Source organism: Lynx rufus, unplaced genomic scaffold, assembly GCF_022079265.1.
Source record: "Lynx rufus isolate CCGP_SWC_20201006 ecotype Redwood Valley unplaced genomic scaffold, mLynRuf1.p SCAF_18, whole genome shotgun sequence".
Lineage (NCBI taxonomy): Eukaryota > Metazoa > Chordata > Mammalia > Carnivora > Felidae > Lynx > Lynx rufus.
Genome location: NW_025814832.1, coordinates 14,560,156 through 14,582,347, shown reverse-complemented (window position 1 = coordinate 14,582,347; position 22,192 = coordinate 14,560,156). Strand labels below are relative to the sequence as shown.

General features: G+C 39.1%; 1 protein-coding gene across 1 annotated transcript in view; it reads left to right on the top strand.

Moving 5' to 3' along the window:
* The first annotated feature begins 5,561 nt into the window (after positions 1 to 5,561).
* Positions 5,562 to 22,192, top strand: part of CLTC (clathrin heavy chain) — a 65,099-nt gene continuing 48,468 nt past the window's right edge. Inside the window, exon 1 of the mRNA XM_047080935.1 lies at positions 5,562 to 5,824. Within this exon, the coding sequence (XP_046936891.1) occupies positions 5,783 to 5,824 (42 nt within the window). The 5' untranslated portion in view covers positions 5,562 to 5,782. The remainder of the gene's footprint in view (positions 5,825 to 22,192) is intronic.

Here is a 22,192-nt window from a genome sequence, read left to right as displayed (position 1 = left end):
TATCTGTTTATAGCATGTAGTACTTGGAGACTGCCATTGTGTGCCAGTCTGCTATTCCATTTAGTTCTCTTTCAAGAACTGGAATTTTTAAGCCCTCTTCAGTAATGAGGAGTCTAATATCTATGTCTGATTTGATGGCTTAGCTAGACAACCCAAAAGTATAGAGATGGTAAAGGACTGTCTTTATCAGGTTAGTTTTTATTTTCACCCTAAAGAAACTTTCATGCCTCTTAATGCTAACAGGGCTGGCTCAGAAAAAGAAATTTAAATCAATGAATATGAGGTAAGCTTATATGAATGCTATGTATTTTTCATTACTGGGATGTTATGGAATGACTAGTTGTATGGTTGTGTACTATACAACATTAAACAGTTATTTGGAATATAAGCAACCAGGAAAAGTAAATAAGCAGGTTTTTGGTTCATTTTACATAATCTACCCTTATCAGTCATGACCTATTCAGGTAAGTCATTTTTAAAAAAGTAATTTGTAGTGTGTCCTAAATTTGGTATATATTCAGATCAGGCTACATATGTAGGTGTACTTACAAAAACTTCACAGTGATGAACCCGAGGACCTTAAAAGTCAGAATTGCTTTCTCCATATAAAATATTGTCTTAATTAATCAAGAGTTTTTAACATTGTTTAACTTTTCATTGTATGTACTGAAAGGTGTTTGTTGATCAAGTAAATTATACTTTCTTGAACCTTTATTATTGAGTTAAGCAAAACTTTGCTTACCAGATTTTTTTTTAATGGTTATTTATTTTTGAGAGAGAGAGAGAGAAAGAGAGAATCTCAAGCAGGCTCCATGCTGTCAGTACAGAGCCTGACGTGGGGCTCGATCTCCTGAACTGTGAGATCATGACCTGGGCCGAAATCAAGAGTTGGATGCTTAACTGACTGAGCCACCCAGGTGCCCTCAGATCTTAGTTTTTAACCATCCTGTTCTGAGAAAGAGTTTCCTACTATCAGAAGGCTGCATATGTGCATTGCTACTAGTGGAACTATCCCTGGAGTGTAACAGAATTTTACGATTGCTGAGAGAACATGTTTGTGGGTCATGCCTTGCTTTGGAGACAGTAATAACTCTAGGAGGTGAAGAGACAGTTCTACATATTTAGAAAGGAAATAAAAAGCCCATAACAATCATTCCAACACCTTGATCCTCATTATCCCTTCCTGTATAAATCCCCCTCAAGCTTCTTATGACTTCAAATTTTGGATATGAAAGGGACACTGACATGCATCTAACTCTCTATTGATCAGCATGGTTATAACTTTTCTAGGTTTTTCTGTCCATAGTGTTGTGTGTGTATCACTATATTTGAACCAACTTTCCTGAGAGGACTGTTTAAGGTAATGTTATGAGCTACTTCATTCCTCTGTTGGAAACTGATTTAACCTTTAGACAACATGGGAGGGGCCTAAATAATATGACTAGATTCCAGATTGTAGTCCCACAGGGCTAGTCTTGGCTATTCACTTGGGACATGCTCAATCCTGACACAGAATAAAGATTCAGTATAGATCTTATTTGCCATCCATGATACATTATAAAACTTGTCTACACAGATTTAGGACAAGCCTGAGTAGTGAATGATACTGAGTATAAATTCAGGTCCATCTCATACTAAAAAGGCCATGACATTTTTTTTCTGGTTTTGTAAATGTTTCCTTTCAGGTGAGCTTCACCTATAACCAGTGCCTTGTACAGGGGCAAAATAAAGTGGGCACTATAGGTTGACTGATACCTGAGTCAGTGCATTTGATATGATGCTCTTTACCTAATCCTGTGGGATTCATATCCAGGAAGTTATGGGGCCGAGATGTTTCAAAGCTGTTTAAATGGCAAAACCACTTATTGAGTAATGGTAAAGTATATCCCTTTGGTTTCATTAAAATCTGAATTTTAAATAATTGCTACAGTGGGTTAGGTTTAAAGTTTTGCTTTAAGGGGCACCTGTGTGGCTCAGTTGGTTAAGTGTCCGACTTTGGCTCAGGTCACGATCTCACGGGTTGTGGGTTTGAGCCCCGCTAACAGTTCAGATCTGGCCTGGAGCCTGCTTCAGATTCTGTGTCTCCCTCTCTCTCTGCTCCTCCCCCACTCATGCTCTGTCTCTCTCAAAAATAAATAAACATTGGGGCACCTGGGTGGCTCCGTCGGTTAAGTGTCTGACTTCGGCTCAGGTCATGATCTCATGGTCCGTGAGTTTGAGCCCCGCATCGGGCTCTGTGCTGACAACTCAGAACCTGGAGCCTGCTTCAGATTCTGTGTCTCCCTCTCTCTCTGACCCTCCCCCGTTCATGCTCTGTCTGTCTCTGTCTCAAAACTAAATAAACATTTAAAAAAATGTTAAAAAATAAATAAACATTAAAAAAATTTTAAGTTTTGCTTTAAATTTAATCTCTTAGGGGCACCTGGGTAGCTTGGTTGAGTGTCCAACTCTGGATTTGATTTAGGCTTGGCTCATGATCCCAGGGTCCACTGTAGGATTAAGCCTCACCTTGGGCTCTGTGCTGAGTATGGAGCCTGCTTGGGCTTCTCTTTCTCGCTTTCTCTCCCTCTGCCTCTCTTCCCTGCTCATGCTCTCTCTGTAAAAAGCAAAAAATAAAAAGCAAAAATATCTCTTAATGTTTGAGAAATGTCTTTACTTTGTGGCTTTTGCAACGCAGGTAGCTCATGCTATTTTTAAAAGGTCAAGTTAAAAGGTAGTGGCCTTAATTTGGGGGCTGCTTGAAGATAAGCACCTATAGAGCAATCAAATGAATTTTTTTCTGAGGTATCATACTCACTAGATGTTTTACACACACACACACACACACACACACACACACACACACACACATAAAATATATTTCCTGGCACAAAATATAAAATTAGGGGTACAATAAAGGTTTCTTGTGTAGGTTTTGAGAAATGGACACTCCTCAAAATAGCATATGAACAACGCAGTTTTTGCTAATGGTGCTTGCTGTGACTCAGAGCGAGGACCTACTATTGAATACACTGATAAAAATAGCTTCAAATTGGAAGAACTTGACCATTTATTTTTATTAATATGGCTACTTACTAAAACATTTTATGAAACTAAAAGCCAGGATGATAACACATTAATACAGTATACGTGTTAAGACTTTGTCATAGTTAGAAAAAATTCCTCCCAAACTTAGCATTTGCTTTCTGATTTATTAGGTTATGTATCTTCTCTAACTTAAGGTAGCATCTGAAAACAAAGCCATTTGGTTACTGCTCAGGTAACTGCTAACAGTGACTCTGCCTTTGGGACTTCTAACCAAGGATAACCTTTCTTTTCGCCTTTATACCATTAGCAGGAACAACTTACTACTGTAAAAAGCTCTCTATTACCTCAACCAAAATTATTGCTCTTTAAAATGTACAGGTTTGGGTTTTAATGTTTATCATCTGGACCCTTTTTTCCTCTTGAAACATTTTGGATTTATTGATTTCAAAGATGCAGTGTTCAAAACGAACTGGTAAATTATAATCTGTTTTTCTTCTCCCTAAATGACTTCTGAAAACAATGCATTTTTACATTTCTATGTCTGATGACACAGCAGTCATTAACATAACGTCAGTGCACTTTTGGTTAAGATATTGCATACATTCAAATATCCAAGCTAAAATCAATTGCTTTGGGAATTCTAAATGTACAATGCTTAAAATTACAGGTCTGCATGAAAATACAAGACAGTTATTAACAACTTAAAGAAAATTTTGGTGGCCCATTCATGATATAGCTCTTGTACCTCAGATTCTGAGATTAGAAATGTAACCCGATTAAGCTATTGCTTTTACTGTAATAAAACAATAACTCCTTTAGATTTTTAATTTAGAATTTGTCTATTTCCAAAAAGGATTGAAAGCAACTACTATTAAACCGGAATTAGAAAGGTTGCAGAATACAGAACATATTTAAACATTTTGCCTAGCATAAATATTCACTCTTATGGTGGCAAGGCTTTTCTTTGCAATGCAAAACAGTCTCTGTCTCCTAAACTGCCAAAGATTCTTCTCTCATCCTAAGTAGGTGAGATATATTTTGGGAAAAACATTAAAAGCAATTTAAATGATTAAGCAAACTTCTCTAAGCAAAACTGCTTAACACACAGAATTATTGTATACCTAATAGGGTTTTATGTTTAACTGAAAAGGCCAGTAAAAAGAATTACTATGTGCTTATTTTTCCTCAAGATCTTTCTGGAAAAATAATCACATCTCCTATAAAGATGAAAGGTACAGAACTAAATTCTTGTATCCTTTATTGCATTTGTGCCATTAATGAAATATTACAGCTCATACGTTAGCAATAAACTACTGGGAAGGTTATTAATTGATAATGAATACCATAGTTCTATTAATGCTGTTAGAAGACAAGATGTGCCAGCCAGGTTTGAAGCGCTTACATTCCCAAACGCTGCTCATTAATGGGCAATGTTAAGGTGGTCCCACTGAAATACACAAATTAATAGCTAAACCCTTTTTCGAAGAACGTGTGTTAATCACACCATAGACCCTTAAAGGTGTCAAACTTCTCCCTTAAACTAATTATCGAGATCTTTCAGACTCATTTGATGTGGCTAAAAAATCCTATCACAATTTTGGTCCAATTCTGTAGCACATATATGATACTCTAATTCTTTATACCAAGCTTGACTCATGTCACATACGTGTCCGCCAAAATGTCCGCAGAAATAAAAGCTATCAGGCCAGCTTCAGACACCTCATAAATGGCCTTCACTGTCCTTTGGGCCAATTATTTAGGTAACGTACAAAGAGATTGCTAATTCTAGTTAGAATCCAAGCGTCAGCTTCTCCAAGCGTCAGGACGGTGTGCATAAGGGCAGGCAGTATCTTAAACCCCATTTCATTCCCACTCCCTGAGATGTAAGAAACCACCCACGGTTTGAAAGTAGGCGGGGGAGGAGTGCTGCAGGCGGCTGCCAAAGAGAGCGCTCCTGCAAGGAGGCCGTTTCCCTGAGTCACGGAGAGGGCGGGAGGCTGAGCCCATCTACCCACGCCACGTCCTCTTCGTATGGGACTCAATTTAAATAGGCATGGCCCAGAAGGAAAGTGAGTAACACCGCCATTCCTCACAGCAGCCCAACAGCCACTCTATTCTCAGGAGACACTACACTTCCATAGAACTCGCCCCGCACTCTGGCAGCTATCAGCCGACCCTTCCTGACCAGCATCACGTGCACCCGGAAGTACGTGGGTGGGACCTAAGCGCCCACGGAAATGACGTCGATCACTGCTAGTCGCATGATGTGGCAAAATGCAAAAAAAGGGGGGGGAGGAAAAGAAGAAGGCTGGGGAAAGTGATGAGTCTAAAAAAGTAGTCCCTCCGATTCCTCTAATTTACCCTCGTGGCTCAGCAGTAAGCGAGAGCTCCTCGGCGTACTGCGCCCCGAATTCCTGCGCCTCACTGCACCGCGGCACTCCGTGGAGGGGTACATAAGGCGGAGGGGGTGAGGTGACTTGGGCGGAGTTCTGTCGTCGGGATCCCTCCGCAGGGCTCAGCCGTTTCCGGAGTCTGCGCTGCGCCCGGTTCCGCCATTGCGGCTCTCCCGGACCCTGGAGCCTCCGCCCCCGACCCGAGCTCTTTCGTCTGCCTGCCAGTTTCCTGCGTCCCCGGAGAGTATCCTGCTGAGTCCAGCCTTCCCCCTCCCCCTTCTCCTCCTCTCCCTTGGAGAGCTTGGGCAGCCACTGCCCCGCAGCCCCAGTGACAGGAGGAGACCATACACCCCGACAGCGCCATGGCCCAGATTCTGCCAATTCGTTTTCAGGAGCATCTCCAGGTGCGGCTGGGTTCGGGCCTATGAGGGCTGTGGAAAGGGTAGTAGGAAGGAAGAGGCTGGAGTCTGGGCCCAAGCAAAAAGCAGGATCGGAGCGGGGTGGGTATCGGTGCTTGGGGTATTGGGGTAGATGGAGGATAGGGGCGCTATCTTGGAAAGCCTAAGGGTTAATGGTGTGGGACTTGGATAGAAAGGACGAGAGTCGGGGTGCAAAAGGCAGCGAGGCCAGGCCTGGGTTCGAGGGCCTCTATTTTCGCTTCCTGGGTGGTAGAAACTGCGCATTCTAACCCCCTCCCCCCCTCGCCGTTTTATTCAGTTCATTCATTTGGGTTGCTTGGCGGGGGGTGGGGTGGGGGTGGGGGGTGGGAAGGAATCTCCCGCGTTTCTTCCACAGCAAGGATTTTCAATCCCTAGGCCAGTGCAGAGCTGTCATCTCCGATTGCTCTTCTCTTCCCTTTCCCCATCGTGTCTGTATTCGGCAGTTGTGGGGCGGGTGGGCTGGGGAGGAGCAACCTTTTTTCTTCCTCCCTCTGCGGCTCTCAACTGGGAAAGGCACCTTCCCCTGGGGGTGGGTGGAACGGCAGTGACTTGCCTCAAGCCTTCCCTGAGGCAGTAGGAACAGAAGGTCACTGAAGGAACCAGGAGGAGGGTAAATGGGGGAACGTATTTCTCAGGGCGGTGTCAGTCTCAGTGCGTGGGGTCAAGGTCCCTAGGGGTACTCGTCTTTTTTTCCTTTCTTGATTTCTCTGGGGATGATGCAGCTTTTATCCCCTCTTTCGTTTTAAGAGGTGGGAAAGAGTTACCCATAGGTTATCTTGGGGTCTGCTGGAGTATAGCAGGTAGTTGTGGGCTTGGCGTAAGTACTTCCTTCAGGATTGCATGGAATGAAATAGAGTCCTGGAGATAGAGCATACCTGTTCTGAGATATGCAAGGTTGTTTGGTCTGCAATTGGCTTACTTTTAGTAGGTTCTAGAGTTCTTCCCCGTGGTGCATTTTCCTATGCAACATACTGTCTTATCTGGCAGTTTGCCAGTGGCGGGCCCAGGCAGATAGATGATCTTTGGAGGGCTTGACTGAATTAAGCCGTTTTTGAGCTTCTGATTTTCTTAGTTCACCAATCCTGGTTTTACTCTGGCTGCAGTAATTTATTCATGTATTTTGTTTTCTTCCCAAATACCCCCTTAAAGAGGCCTGCCTCAGCTCATCTTGAAGGCCTGAATTCATAATGATAAAAGATGCCGTGGTTTGACATGATATTAATGTTAGTGGCCTATTGGACACCTTACCGTTGAAAGCTATTTTATTTACTTTCTCCAGTTGGTATACATAAAGGATTCTTGTTAATAAAAAGGTTAATAAAAAGGATGACTATTTAGGCTATCAGTAACATAACTTCATTATTTCTTTACAGGTATTAATCATCTTTGCATCAGCAAGAAATTTTTTTCCTTTAAGTTTTGAATTGTAATGAATAAATCTAAAAAATAAGTAACACACCTTTAGTCATCTGTGCTTTTCAGATAACTCATTTGAAGTAATGGAACACTTTTACAAAAGGTTAAAAAATGTTAAGTGACAGTGGACACAGAGAAGTTCTTGTTTTTGCTCCAAGTTTTAATTGCTGTGTTCTTTCTGTTAAAGTGGGGTGTAAATGAATGTAAAGAGTTGGGAAAATAATATTTTTAGGTGTGAGGGGAAAACACAGGCTCATTCTCACACTAGAGTGTTGCTGAAATATAATCTTTCTGTAGATAAATGTTTGTAAATTATAGACAGAAACAGGTACTGTTGGTGTTTACAAGGCAGAGGTATGTCCCATTAGTAAACCCTGTTTCTTAACTAGTGGTGATTTGAGCAGTAGCTTTTCATTTCGATTAAAGACAAGATGAGAATTGTTAAATAATCCCAGAGATTGGAATCTAACCTTGTCACTAATTGAAGACAGATTTAATATGGGTCTGATTTCTGAGTTTCTCCATATATTCAAGTGAAACCATTTCCTTTTGAAATAATTTGAAGATTTGAGTATAAAGCAGCTTTGCAAATGTATTTGGAGAATTCAGTCATTTTTTTGTAGTAATATGCCATGCCTAAAGTTAAGCTTGCTAGTGGGTCTGTGAACTTCCAGTTAATAATGGTTAATGGTGCAAAGGGCCCCAGTCACCAACTTCTTACAGAGTATCTCCTAACTTCTCATTTTTATCCCTTCTCTTTTTTAAAAAATTAATGAGTATTATTTTAATAGGCACCTCAGGTCTTTGGCCTGAGTTCTGCCAGTTTGCTAAGTAGCAGAAAATTTTCTGAAACACTTAGGATAAAAATTGGGAACAAGAATTGAGGAACTTGAGTGTAGAGTTAGTTTTTGTGAAAATTTCCAAAGGTGAACTGTAAATGAATTTAACTATTCTGGCCAACTGAAGGATCTGTCATCAAGGCTTGGAATTATATGAAATGAATGTTAAGTATTTTAAGTTATGAAGGTTGTGTGTGTGTGTGTGTGTGTGTGTGTGTGTGTGTGTGTTCAGGATTGCTAGGCTGATAGTCAACAGATGAGTGCGTATTTGGGCAAGATATTGCTAGAGTTGCAGATTGTAAAAAACATCCTAGACTATACGTAAAATATTGCCTGCAATTCTCAGTTCTTGGCACATTAAGTATCTTTATGCTGATTAGCACATTTTACTGTATACCCAGGTTCTTGAGTTCTGCAATTAAAAATCTCCCCACCCATTTTTTTTTTTTCTCTTTGATCCATAAATGCAGGCCTGGAATGTGTTGTGAATTGAATGGTAGAAGTTCTTGCTATGGCTGTTTTGATTTGCAAAGAGAGAACAGTGCCCGCTATTATTGTGATATTGTATATGCTTAACTATACTGCTTGGAAGAGGCATACTGCCTGGAATTCTGCTGCAGTTTACCTTGGGAATAGCTTTCAAGTTTAAGATGTATCATGTTTTTCAGAATTTTCCTAATGGTCTATTTACTTAAAGGGGTGTGGCTAATTGTGGTGAATATGCTTGCATTCTGTTTAGGAGATAATGTAAGACGTGGAACTCTGTGTATATAGAACAACGGTCGTTTTCGTGCTAGTGTATAGTGAAATACGTGATTTTAGAAACCTTAACCTGTGATATTTGAATTATATTTAACAGTATGTTTTTTCCTGTCACTGTTACTGATGTGATTTTTCTTTTTGAGAGCTACTGTCCAAAAGAACTTTCTTCCATGATGAAAATATATACTAGTGGGACACTTGAGTGGCTCAGTCGGTTGAGCATCTGACTTTGGCTCAGGTCATGATCTCACTGTTAGTTTGAGCCCCACATCAGGCTCACTGCTGTCAGCCTGTCAGCTCCGAGCCTGCTTCAGGTCCTCTGTCTCGCTCTCTCTGCCCCTTCCCTGCTTGCACTCTCCCCCAAATAAATAAATATTTTAAAAAAAGGAAAAAAAGAATATATACTAGCTACATAAGGATACTGAAATATGGTTTGTGTCACTGAGGAACTAAGTTTTTACTTTTATTTCTTTTTAATTAGTTTAAATGTAGATGACCACATCAGCCTATTGTCTACTACATTGGACTGTACATTTATAGGCTTGGTAAGAGTGAAGGTTTATCTGATCACCCATATTTGTATGTTTAGAACATTTTATTAACCAAAATTAAAACATTCATTATTTGAAAGTTGTTGGAAAAAAAAAAGTGTTAGTTGAATACTGTCTCTTTTGGGAAGTGGTGGTGATGAACAGTGACTAGTGAATGAAGGGAACAGTAGACTTCTTGTGATAGCCTGTTTTGCCCTATGAATATATGTGGCTGGGTGCTTTCAGTCTTCACTTAATCCCCCCAGACATCCTTAAACTTAAAAAAAGTGAGACTCTGTCCAAGGGAACACACAGTATCAGAATGGGATTTGAACCTGGATCTTTGGACACAAATATTTCAAAGAAATAGGATGATTGGCCTTAAGAGAAGTTATACAGTATCCTACTTTGCTTTTTTCCTGTTGGACTTTGCTCTGAGGATGTTCTAATTTGATCCAGAATGTTAAAATTTCAACACGTAAGGAGTATAAAATTTTCAAATGAGATATTTTACATTCCTTTCTTGGGGTAGTGATTTTTCAAAATCTGATTTGTATTTTGCAGTTAAGCACATCTCCTTTCAGACCCTCTTTTCATTGGAAATATTCTGTATTTAGATTTCATGATATTTACAGTTGAAAAAGCAGATTTGCTTATCTAGGTTATTCCAAACATAAGTTTTCCATAATTGAATCAATTATCAGTTACTATCTAGTTTTAATTAAATTTTAAAATAAATTCAGTCACAGCAACCACATTCCAGGTGCTCAGATCACATGTGGCTTTGTGAAATGTGGCTATAGTATTGGAGAACATGGGTTAAGACTAACCTCTTCTGAGGGTGCCTGGGTGGCTCAGTAGGTTAAACGTCTGACTTTGGCTCAGGTCATGATCTTGTAGTCTGTGGATTTGAGCCCCGCGTCGGGCTCTGTGCTGACAGCTCAGAGCCTGGAGCCTGCTTCAGATTCTGTGTCTCCCTCTCTCTCTGCCCCTCCCCTGCTCGTGCTCTGTCTCACTCTCTCCCTCAAAAATAAATAAACATTAAAAAAAACCAAAACTAACCTTTTCTGTTTGTCAGTAAAATAGGCCTGCTGCTTCACAAAGTTACTGTAAAGATCTGAGGTCATGTATGTGAACGTACTTGATATAGCAGTTTAGGAACATGAATTGTGGGGTATAAAATTTTTGTCCAGTACATTTTATTCATGTAGCTCACCACCAGTGATACAGTATTTTATTTGCACACCTAGATTTTTATGGTTTATAAGTGTTTGATAATTAAGATTTGAGTACTTATCAGCAACTATGTTAGACTAGGGACAAAGTGATGAACAATACTGACTATAGCTTGCGTTGGTTAACTGGCAAAGGCTGTCCACACATAATTGCAACACGTTATATAATGTCTGATGCTGTGCAAGACTTAATAGAAATATTTGTATGATACAAAAGTGATCCCTCTCTGACATGTGCCCAAAAGAAAGAAAATTTTTAATTTTTTTATTATATTCCATGAGCTCTCACTGTATGCCATTGGTACATTTTTAATTAGTGTTCCTTGGTCAGATACATTTGACAAACCTGATCATCATATCTGATAAAATACCCGCCTGGAATGCCAATCAGACCTTCGCTGGTGTTATATATGTCCTATGTTGAAATGAATGTTCTCACTTACATGGGAAATGAGTTCATAACTGATATTTCAATCCTTTATGTTAGAATGAGGTTATTTCTCTAAATTTATTTGCATATATGTCGTGATGAAGCTACTTCACAAAGTCAGCTCTAGATGTTTTTTCCCCCTTCTTGGCCAAGTGCCTGTGGCTAATGCTCTTAACCCAAAGGGATGGCAGGAGGCTTGGATCTAAATGCATTATGCAAACCCCAGCTGTCAGAGTTGGATTTTGTGTTTCCTTTTTTTGTGTGTTATGAAAGATATAATTTATTTTGCCCTAACTTTAAAAAAAAAGTGTTTATTTTTAGAGAGCAAGCACGCACACACACACAACGTGGGGTAGGGGTAGGGGCAGGCTCCGCACTGACAACGTACAGCCTGATGTGGAGCTCGAACTCACATACCCTGAGATCATGACCTGCGCTGAAGTTGGACTCTTACTGACTTAGGCACCCATATGCCTGTGTTTTGCCCTAACTTAAATTTGCCCTAACTATGGGGCGCCTGGGTGGCGCAGTCGGTTAAGCGTCCGACTTCAGCCAGGTCACGATCTCGCGGTCTGAGAGTTCGAGCCCCGCGTCAGGCTCTGGGCTGATAGCTCAGAGCCTGGAGCCTGTTTCCGATTCTGTGTCTCCCTCTCTCTCTGCCCCTCCCCTGTTCATGCTCTGTCTCTCTCTGTCCCAAAAATAAATAAACGTTGAAAAAAAAAAAATTTAAAAAAAAAAAAAATTTGCCCTAACTATTCACCAAATCTTGGGGCACCTGGGTGGCTCAGTTGGTTGGGCGTTCAACTCTTGATTTCCACTCAAGTCATGATTCTGGGGTTGTGGTATCAAGCCCCATGTTGGGCTTCACCCTGAGTGTGGAGCCTACTTGGGATTCTCTCCTTCTGTTCCTCTCCCCCATTTGTACTTTCTCTCTAAAATAAAACAAACAAAACAAACTTAATTGTCCTGACATCTACAAGATCAAAATTAATTGACCATTAGAGTTATTTGAATACCTGTGTACTGAGGACACTGCTAAATATTGTATGTTCATGATCTTATTTAATTAGCAAGAAAATCCCATCAGATAGGTAGGGTTAGCCTTATTTTGCACTTGAGGAAACTGAAGTTCATGGCAGTTAATCTGTAGAGTCAGACAGCTAATAAGTGGATGGCCAGACTTTAATACTTGGTCTTTTTGCAGTGTGGCACGTTGATGAATGGTCTATATAATTTGAACTGCAAAATATAGCAGTTTGTTTGCATCTATGTTGTGGTGTCCTTTGATGTACACATTCTGCCAGTGGTTTGTTTTTAGGTCAGTAGTTCTTTTTTTTAAGTTTTATTTTATTTTGAGAGAGTGTGAGAGCACATGCTTGCATGCTCAATAGCAGGAGAGGGGCAGAGAGGGAGAGAGAGAGAATCCTAAGCAGGCTCCGAACTATCAGTGCAGAGCCTGATGCAGGCCTGAACCCACAAGTTGTGAGACCATGACCTGAGCTGAAATCAAGAGTTGGATGCCCAACTGACTGAACCATCCAGGCACCCCAATAGTTTTTATATTATAAGAAAAGTAGGGGCCAGTGAGCTAACATTTGACTTTCTATGCTTTAAGTGGCTATTTAGATGATGTTTTTAAAGGGCTTTATTCAAGTTCCCACTAGAAAATTGTGCAGAATGATTGGGATCAGGTTAACTGGTAATGAGGATTATCTTTATCCCTCTCAAAGCTGAACTTCTCAAACATGTCTATAAGAGAGTTTTTCTTAATGACAAGAGTGTGAATATGTTTTAGTTTAAAGCCACTTATGAAAGCAGGAAACTTCTATTTTACTGTATTATTTATGTTTTTGTAAATGTAAATGTTTTGTAATGTAAAACTTGAATAGAACTCTAGGAAAAGTGGCACTTGAGGTGGGGGTGAGGAGGAAAGTGGGAGTTGAACATGCTTGCTCAGTGTGAATAGCATAACCATAGAGGGGAGAAATGGTTACAGGCTTGTAGGGTTTTGCTTTGGAGGTAGAACTACCAGTAAGTTATATTCGTACTTCCTGTTCTGACTCATTGGGTAAATAGGACTTTTAAGTTCTGAAGTAAAGCAGATTTTAAAGCTTATTTCTGAAATAATAGGAATTGAGTGCATTGAAATCATTTTGCCACATTAAAAAATTTAAATTCTCCTGTGTTCTATTGTGGAAAATGTCTCAGATGTTTGAGATCTTTTTATCTTTTCTGAACTTCCTCATTAAGTTAAAATAATACTTTTTGGCAATTGGAAAGTTATCCTGGGGTGTGTTTTTGTGTTTATAATACTTAGCTTATACAGATACTCAAGTATTCTTTCTTAGCCCTGTGCTAGAGCGGAGTCTCCCTTTATCCAGTAGAGTAGAATATATATGCCATGCAAAAGGGAAAAAAAACTACCATGTACCCAGTTATTGAAGCCAAGATCTTGGAGTTACACCAGGTTCTTTCCTTTTATTTTCTTTTTCTTTTTTTAGTGTTTGTTTCTTTTGAGAAAGAGAGAAAGAACACAAGTTGGGGAGAGGCAGGGGAGAGAGAATCCCAAGAGAATCCCGGCATAGGGCTCTATCTCAGGAACTGCAAGATTATGACCTGAGCTGAGGTCAGGAGTTTGACACTTAACTGACTGAGTCACCCAGGTGGCCCTTTCCTTTTATTTTCCACATCCAGTCCATTTATGGAGTAGGGAAGGGAAGAACTCTAATAGTGATGCACTCTGGGGATCCTAGGGATTGCAGTTTCTGATGACCTTGAGGTGTGTGTGTGTGTGTGTGTGTGTGTGTGTGTGTGTGTACACACACATGTAATGCTTTAAACAAATTCATTTTACAGTTTTAGAGGACAGGCTGAAATGAATCCCATAGGAGATGATAGGGTTTTGGCAGGATTGTATCCTTCCTCCAGGCTCTAGAGGAGAATCCATTTGATGACTCCCATCTATTGACTGAGAATCAGAGTAGATGAAAATGGGATTTGGGAGAGTTGCTTTCATCTGTTTCTGACTAGCTGACAAAAAGGACTTAAAAATCACCATAGTGGACACAGTGAAGCCAAAGATTAACCATGTATACTCAACTTGGCAAACAGGTGACTTTGGATAATTCATTGAGGGTGAATAATTAGGGAAAAAACCCATAGGGAGAACATGGTTTACAAAATTCTTGTCTTTCTCCACTCTCTTTGGTACTGTGTATTTCTCCCTTTTGAACTAGGTAAATCTAAGGTGATTTTCTTTTTTACTATAAAATATTCTTCAAGAAGGAGTTCCCTTATATTAAAAGCCTTACCAAGTCTCCACATTTATTGAGTCCTCTCACAGCTAACTTCTGTTTCGAATACTGCAACATGTTCATTGAAGGCTATCATAGGCTTGAAATCCATCTGGATTGGTAAGAGGTAAATGTAACATATCTAAAAATTATTGTTCTCTGGCCTCACAGTTATAACTGTTGGATGGGGTAAGAAACATTTTAAGTATCCCTCAAAAACTCAATCTATTAGGGGTATATTTCTGGAGATCATAATCCAGAAACAAGTGAAAAACACAACTCTCCTAATATGCAGATGGAATTTTAGGTATGTTCTAAAATTCCCATGATTGTACCTTAATGGATTTAAATTTTGTTTTCTTTTTAATGCTTATTTATTTTGAGAGGCAGACACAGAATCCAAAACAGCCTCCAGGCTCTGAGCTGTCAGCGCAGAGCCCAACATGGGATGGGGCTTGAACCCACAAACTGCGAGATCATGATCTGAGCTGAAGTCAGATGCTTAACCAACTGAGCTACCCGGGGCCCCTGGATTTTTTTTTTTTTTTTTTAAAGCACTTTAATGGAATGGAGAGGATTTTCCAGTGTTTATGGAACACTGGTGTAAAAAAGTGCATATGAAGAGTTAACATGGTTTCTGAAATGTGAAGAGTAGAAAAACATTTTCAAGTAAATTATTTTATAATTTTATTTATTTATTGTTAAGTAGGCTCCATGCCCCCATCATGGGGCTTGAATTCACAACGCTGAGATCAAGACTGTCATGCTCTATTGACTGAGCCAGGCAGGCACCCCTGTAAATTATCTTATAATTTTAAATGTCTTTATAAACTAAGTCAAATGACTACTTGAAGTATGTATTAAGCATATCTAATTCCTAAGAATTTAATAGGGCCAAAAATCTTTTAAAATTGAGATAAAATTCATACAACCTAAAATTAATCATTTTATTTATCTATTTTTATTTTTTTGTTCAATATATGAAATTTCTTTAAAATTAATCATTTTAAAGTGAACAATTTAATGGTACATTGACAACATTGTGCAACCAACACCTGTATCTACTTCCAAAACCTTTTCATCTCCCAAAAGGAAACCCCAAATTCATTAAGAAGTATCTCATTCCCACCCCCCTCCCATCCCCTGCAACCACTAATGTGCTTTCTCTCCCTACAGATTTACCTATCAGTGGACTCATACAATATGTGACCTTTTTTGTCTAATGTTTACTAAGCATAATGTTTGAGGTCCATCCATGTTGTAGTATGTATCCCATACTTCATTCCTTTACTCAATACTCCATTGAGTAGAAGATATACTGCATTTTATTTGTTCTTTCAGTAGTTGATGGACATTTGGATTCTGTTTTTTTCAGATGACTAAATATTTTTTCTTTTTTTTTTTTTTAATATGAAATTTATTGTCAAATTGGTTTCCATACAACACCCAGTGCTCATCCTGACAGGTGCCCTCCTCAATGCCCATCACCCACTTTCCCCTTTGGATTCTTTCCACCTGTTGGCTATTATGAATGGTGCTGCTGTGAACATTAAAGTTTTTGTTTGAATACCTATTTTCAGTCCTTTTGGATATATACTGAGGAGTGAAATTGCCAGGTCATATGGTTTAGAACTGTGTTTTAATTTTTTGAGGGATTGCCCAACTGTTTTTTCATAGCAGGTGTACCATTTTACATCGTCACCAGCAATGTATGAGCGTTCTAGTTTTTCTGCATTCTAATACTAGTCAAAAGCTTTTTTGAGTGTCTAGGGAATGGTCTGCTTGCTAAAATAAATACCCCACTTGGGTACATAATGGTATTTTTAGTTCTATCTGTTCTGTCCCAAGTTTTGTAGCTCTGTCCTCTCTTTATTTTTTTTTTTAATTTTTTTTTAACATTTATTTATTTTTGAGACAGAGAGACAGAGCATGAACGGGGGAGGGGCAGAGAGAGAGGGAGACACAGAATCGGAAGCAGGCTCCAGGCTCTGAGCCATCAGCCCAGAGCCTGACGCGGGGCTCGAACTCACGGACCGCGAGATCGTGACCTGAGCCGAAGTCGGACACCCAACCGACCGTGCCACCCAGGCGCCCCTCTGTCCTCTCTTTAACTGTGTGTCCTTCTTTAGATGGTATTTCAGTTTCTTCTGAGACACCATGTATTCCCCTACATATATTTGGGCTAGGCATGCATCCCTTGTAATTGCACCGTTGTAATTACTGTGTGCTTGTTATGCACTGAATAGAGGAGGCCATAGCTCATTTACTGTAGAATTGTCTGTATTAGTGTGGTGTCTGGCATACAGTAGCTTTTAATTAAAATGTATGATTATGGAAAAAATACTTTAGAACTAGGAAGAGATCTGAGGAAATCTTTAAAAGTTTTTTTCTATTGGAACTGGAAGAAAACTTCAGAGAACTGTTGGTATTATCTGTGGCATGTAAAGAAACTTGATACAATACAAATAGAAAGCTGCAGTAATAGAATATATACAGAAACAGTTGATCCTGGAGCAGTTAGGAGCAGAGCTATGAAAGAGGAAACAAGATTTAAAGCGTTCAGCATTTGAGACAGGCCTGGGGAAGTTTTAGTACCATGAATTAAAAAAAAAAAAAAAATCTATAAGCATCCATAGCATACCCTTTCCCTGACCACAGTGAAGCAGTATCTATAGGGTTTGGGATGGAAGGTTTTTTCCATTTTTTAGAAGATATGAGCGACATACAAATTGTATACTCTAAACTCTCTGAGCGTAAAACCTGTTATTTTCCTTGTAGGTTGTTACCTTTGTAGTGATGACAAATTTATAGCTTAACAGAAAGTAAAGAAAAGCAGTTTCACACATAAATAGCAGGCTATAAAATATTCAATTGATGTTAAGTTGCCAAATAATAGATGCTCAATAGGTATTGGAAAATAAATCCTGGTCAGTTAGTTATTTTAATGTTTCAGACTCCCTGAATTTGTTAATATTAAATGATTTTGAGAAAGCTTGTAACTCTCCATGCTGAGTGTTAATTCATTCATTCATTCTGTTGAACTTGGAATTTTTGGCATTTAGGTTCACAAGGAAATATTCCAGTGATTCACATGTAAAAAATTGATTCTGGCCTTGTAACTTGTAGCACCTCTGTGCTGATCATGCTTTTAAAAATACATTTTGGGAAGTTGTTGAGAAGTTGTGTCATAGAATGAAATTTCTTTGGGACCTTTACAGTTTTAATAGTAAGGAAACTGACCAGATGTTTTAGTTACTTACACCAGGAAACCAAGCCTGTGGTGTCTGCCTAGGGACATTCACATCATCCTTTGAAGAATTTTAGGTTAGGTCAGCTCTAAGTTTTATAATCTTGGACCCTCAAAGTAAGCCTCATTTCTAGTACTTCGAAAAGAGTGTTTGGATAAAGTCTACGACCCCCCCTCCCTTCCCCTAACACACATAACATACATACCTATAATCAGTTATGATTTTGGTAGCATTCACTTGTTCTGTGCCAGCTGAATGACATTTATGCAGAAAAGGACATGACCTTGGAGAATCTGCAAGATTTGAGACTTAAAAACTTCCCAATATTCCCCTGTAGTTTGATCAGAATTGAGGTGTAATATTTCATCTAATTATTGGACTGTTTTTTAAGAGTGAGTCAAATTTAAGGTTTTAAAATTTTCCAGTCAGGGGGCACCTGGGTGGCGCAGTCGGTTAAGCGTCCGACTTCAGCCAGGTCACGATCTCGCGGTCCGGGAGTTCGAGCCCCGCGTCGGGCTCTGGGCTGATGGCTCAGAGGCTGGAGCCTGTTTCCGATTCTGTGTCTCCCTCTCTCTCTGCCCCTCCCCCGTTCATGCTCTGTCTCTCTCTGTCCCAAAAATAAATAAAAAACGTTGAAAAAAAAAATTTAAAATTTTCCAGTCAGTAGTTGGCTACAAGTAGGAAAAATTCTTTTTGAGTTTCCTGATAATTTACCAAAACTAATAGTCTTACAGTCCAACTGTGGTTCCTTCTTGAATATAGTACTTAATTTTGGAGTGAGTGACCAGAGTCAAATACTCCTAAGAGACCGTGATTGCCTGAAAGGCTAACATGGAGTGGAAACAAAGGGTCAGCAAGAGTTAAAAGCATTTTTACTTCTTGCTTGAAATGTGTGGAGTACACAAAACAATGGCCAGTATCCTGTTGATGGAAGAACTAAAGGAATGCTGCATTCTCAGCATTTGTCTTCATTTCCTGTAGAAGACAAACTGCAGTTTTTATTTGACATTCTGCTAGTTTCATGGCTAGTTTCAAGGGCTCAGTGAAGTGACTGGTGTCAGCATTTTTTTTTTTTTCCACTGTGATTGATATTAATGAAGGTAGAGGATGTTTAGGGGTTTTTAAAGGAAATTATGCTGAGTGGAATACTTGGGATAGGAAGTTAACCAAATCTTCGGGCACTTAACTTCAAAGTAACTACATTGAAAAAAAATAACAGCGTTGAGTGATATCCAGGTATCAGCAGGTCTCTCTCAAATTGTTGACTTCTTAACTCTCTAGTGGTAACACTTACTAGTAAGTCTTTATCAAGATACAGGATTCATTTACAGAAAAGGTAACTGAAATAGGACAATACATGGAGTACCTACAAAATAGACTCATCTGAAATATACTAGCTTGTACGTACTTCCTTTCCATTGTAACTCTTCAGATGAAACCAGGAGGAAGGATCTGGAAAGTGTAAAGCTAAGCACTAATTATGAGACATGTTTTTAGTAATGCTGTCATAAACACAAGTTTTAATGTATTTTGATTTTCAGCTGATACAGCTGGTAAATGAGTTCTCTTCTGAGTTTACCAGTCATTCATTAGGAAGCAAAGTCCCTGAGTATGCTTATAAAGAAGGCTGTTTGCAGTGAATGTTCCTATTGATCAAATGTAACAACTGTTGGTTGAAATTAGTAGGCTCAAAGCAAGACGAATATTCCTTTAATTATATGATGTTTGTAGGCACAAACAATTGTGATTGGTTGCTGTGTGATAGAGACTGTGCTAACAGTCTTCCTCTTTAGTCCAAGAATTGGGCATTGAAGAATAGCATGGGGGTGCCTGGGTGGCTCGGTTGGTTAAGCATCTGACTCTTGATTTTGGCTCAGGTCACGGTCTTGCAGTTTGTGGGATTGAGCCCCACATCAGGCACTCTGCTGTCAGTGCAGAGCCTCCTTGGGATTCTTTCCCCCTCTGCCTCTCCTTGCTTGCTCCCATGTGCACTCTCTCCTTCTCTCTTTCTCTCAAAAATAAACGTAAGAAAAGAAAGTGCATGGTTTTACCTGGTTGTATTGTCTTCTAGCATTTTCTGCCTTTTATAATAAATGCATATTATTGGATTGCATACAGCCATAGTCCATTCAGTCCCTTTAACACTATTTTCATAGTTTAATCACTAATGTATTCTAATAAGGTACTAACCATCACTGGGTTCCTGATTCCTGCCATATATATAAAGGGTTTTCTAAGCTGTGTTTAGTAATGTGTTTTGAGTAAAGCAAATTGGCCTACCATAGGTTTGACTATGTAATGTTAGTAGGATGACATCAGAGCCATTCTGTTTTGAAAAAGTATATATCATGATGTCACAGTCCCAGAGTAGGTACTGTAAAATGGCAGAAATCCATAAAATAAATCCATGAAATAGGGAGTGCTTATGTGGCCTTGCACTGTTTTAAGTGCTTGATGTGTGCTAAATAACTTTAACCCTCCACGTAGCACCTAGGCATGCTTTGCTCAAGCATGAATGAACACTTTCTCTTTTCTGTTGCCATGTTTACAGTCAAATCAAGTATAGTTCCAGAATCAAGACAGGAAAAACAAAGCTTTTAAGTCATTAAAAACTGATGAGCCTTCAACATAGATTTCTGAATCTAATTCTGCTGAAGTTAAAAAAAAAAATTTTTTTTTTTTAGGGGTGCCTGGGTGGCTCAGTTGGTTAAGCATCCCAACTCTTGCTCTTGGTTCAGGTCATGATCTCAAGGTTCTTGAGATCGAGCCCTGTGTTGGGCTTTGTGCTGATTGCAGGGAGCCTGCCTGGGATTCTGGCTCTCCCTCACTTTCTGTGCCTGCCCATGTTGTCTCTTTCTCAAAATAAATAAAAATAAAAATTTTTTTATCATATCTCTGATTTTAATACAATCTTTTCCACACTTATTTTTTAAATTAGAGATTCATCATACAGTTGTGTATCTTTCTCCAAAAGCGTTATGATATTGATGAATATCTTAGAAATTGAGGCAGTGGCAGTTTATCAAGCATAGAGACAGGCCTCTCTTTTCTCCTGTTTTTCGAAGAAATTACATCTTATTATATCTGCACATTCTTAATCCTTTGTAACCCTGGGCCTTTGCTGTTTGAAAGTGTAGTGATTTCTTGAGGGGAAAGAGCACCTAGATTGAGGAGTTCTTCCCTTGGGTTCTCACTTCTGCTAGTATTGAACTTTGCAGATTTTTTTCTCTCAAGCCTCCTGCAAGCTGTCTGGACTTTAAAACTTGAAGGTTCTACTTTTTCCTCCGTCTTTTTGTCTTGTTTGAAATTCTTGTATAACTTTACCAATTGTCCTTCCTATTTTGCCAGAGTTTAATTTTAAGTTACCTTTTTCTCCTTGTTGGACTCTCAGGAAAAACGTCTGAAAACATTGCCCTTCATTAGACTGTGCAACGATGGAAATGTATATTTTGTGCCTTCCAGTAGTAGTCACATGTGGCTGTTGAGTACTCGAAATGTGCGTAGTGTGACTGGAGAACTGAATATTAAATTCTATATACTTAAAATTGAATAGTTGCACGTGACCAGTCGTTTCGGTCTTGGACAGTGCGACAAATCTTCATTCTGATTGGACAACTCCTTTAGAGTATAACTAACTTGAATTACATCATTCTTTGGTTTGATTTTTATCTTTACCTTTTGAAAGTTGTATTGTTCCTTCCTGCCCTACAGGTAAATTGCCTAATAAAAATCTGATCCTTATACATTTAGTTTTCAATTTCTGTAACCTTGTAAGAGAATAGAAATTAATCCCTTTTTAAAAACTTGAAAAAAGTAGGAAGCTTTCATATAAGAACTGGGGAGAGGCATATACCTAGTCATCTAGATTTTTAATATTTTGCTATATGTGTTTCTTTTGTTTTAAACATTTTAAAGAGATTCAAGCCATCATGACCTTTCCTAAATACTTCAGTATACGTCTTTAGAAAATAAGAAAAAAATTTTTTAATTTATTTTGAGAGAAAGTGCAAGGGAGAGAGAGAATCCCAAGCAGGTTTTGTGCTGTCAGTGTAGAGCCTGACACAGGGCTGTATTCCTCAAACCTTGAGATCATGACCTGAGTGAAAATCATGAGTTGCACACTCAACAAATTGAGCCATCCAGGCGCCCTTATTTATTCTTTTAAGTTCATTTTTTTGAGAGAAAGAGAGAGGGGCAGGGGGAGAACACTAGTGGGAGGTGGTAGGCAGAGAAAGAAAGAGAGAATCCCAAGCAGGCTCTGTGTTGTCAGCCCAGAGCCAGACTGGAACTCTGTATTTTAAAACATAGATATTTCTGAAAAAGTATACATCACTTGTTTTGTTAATGTTCCTCAATTTTGATTCCTCAAAAATGGGTCCTCGTGATTAGTCCATGTTATGTACTTTCAGCAAGAATACCACAGAAGTAATGTGTTCTTTGTACTTCATCATATCAGGAAACATACTGTTGATTTGACCCATTGCTGGTGGTATTAACTTTGTTTGATGAAGGTTGTGTCTGACAGGTTTCTTCACTCTGAATCTCTTTTCCCCAAGTGTCTTAGGAAATACCGTGAAAC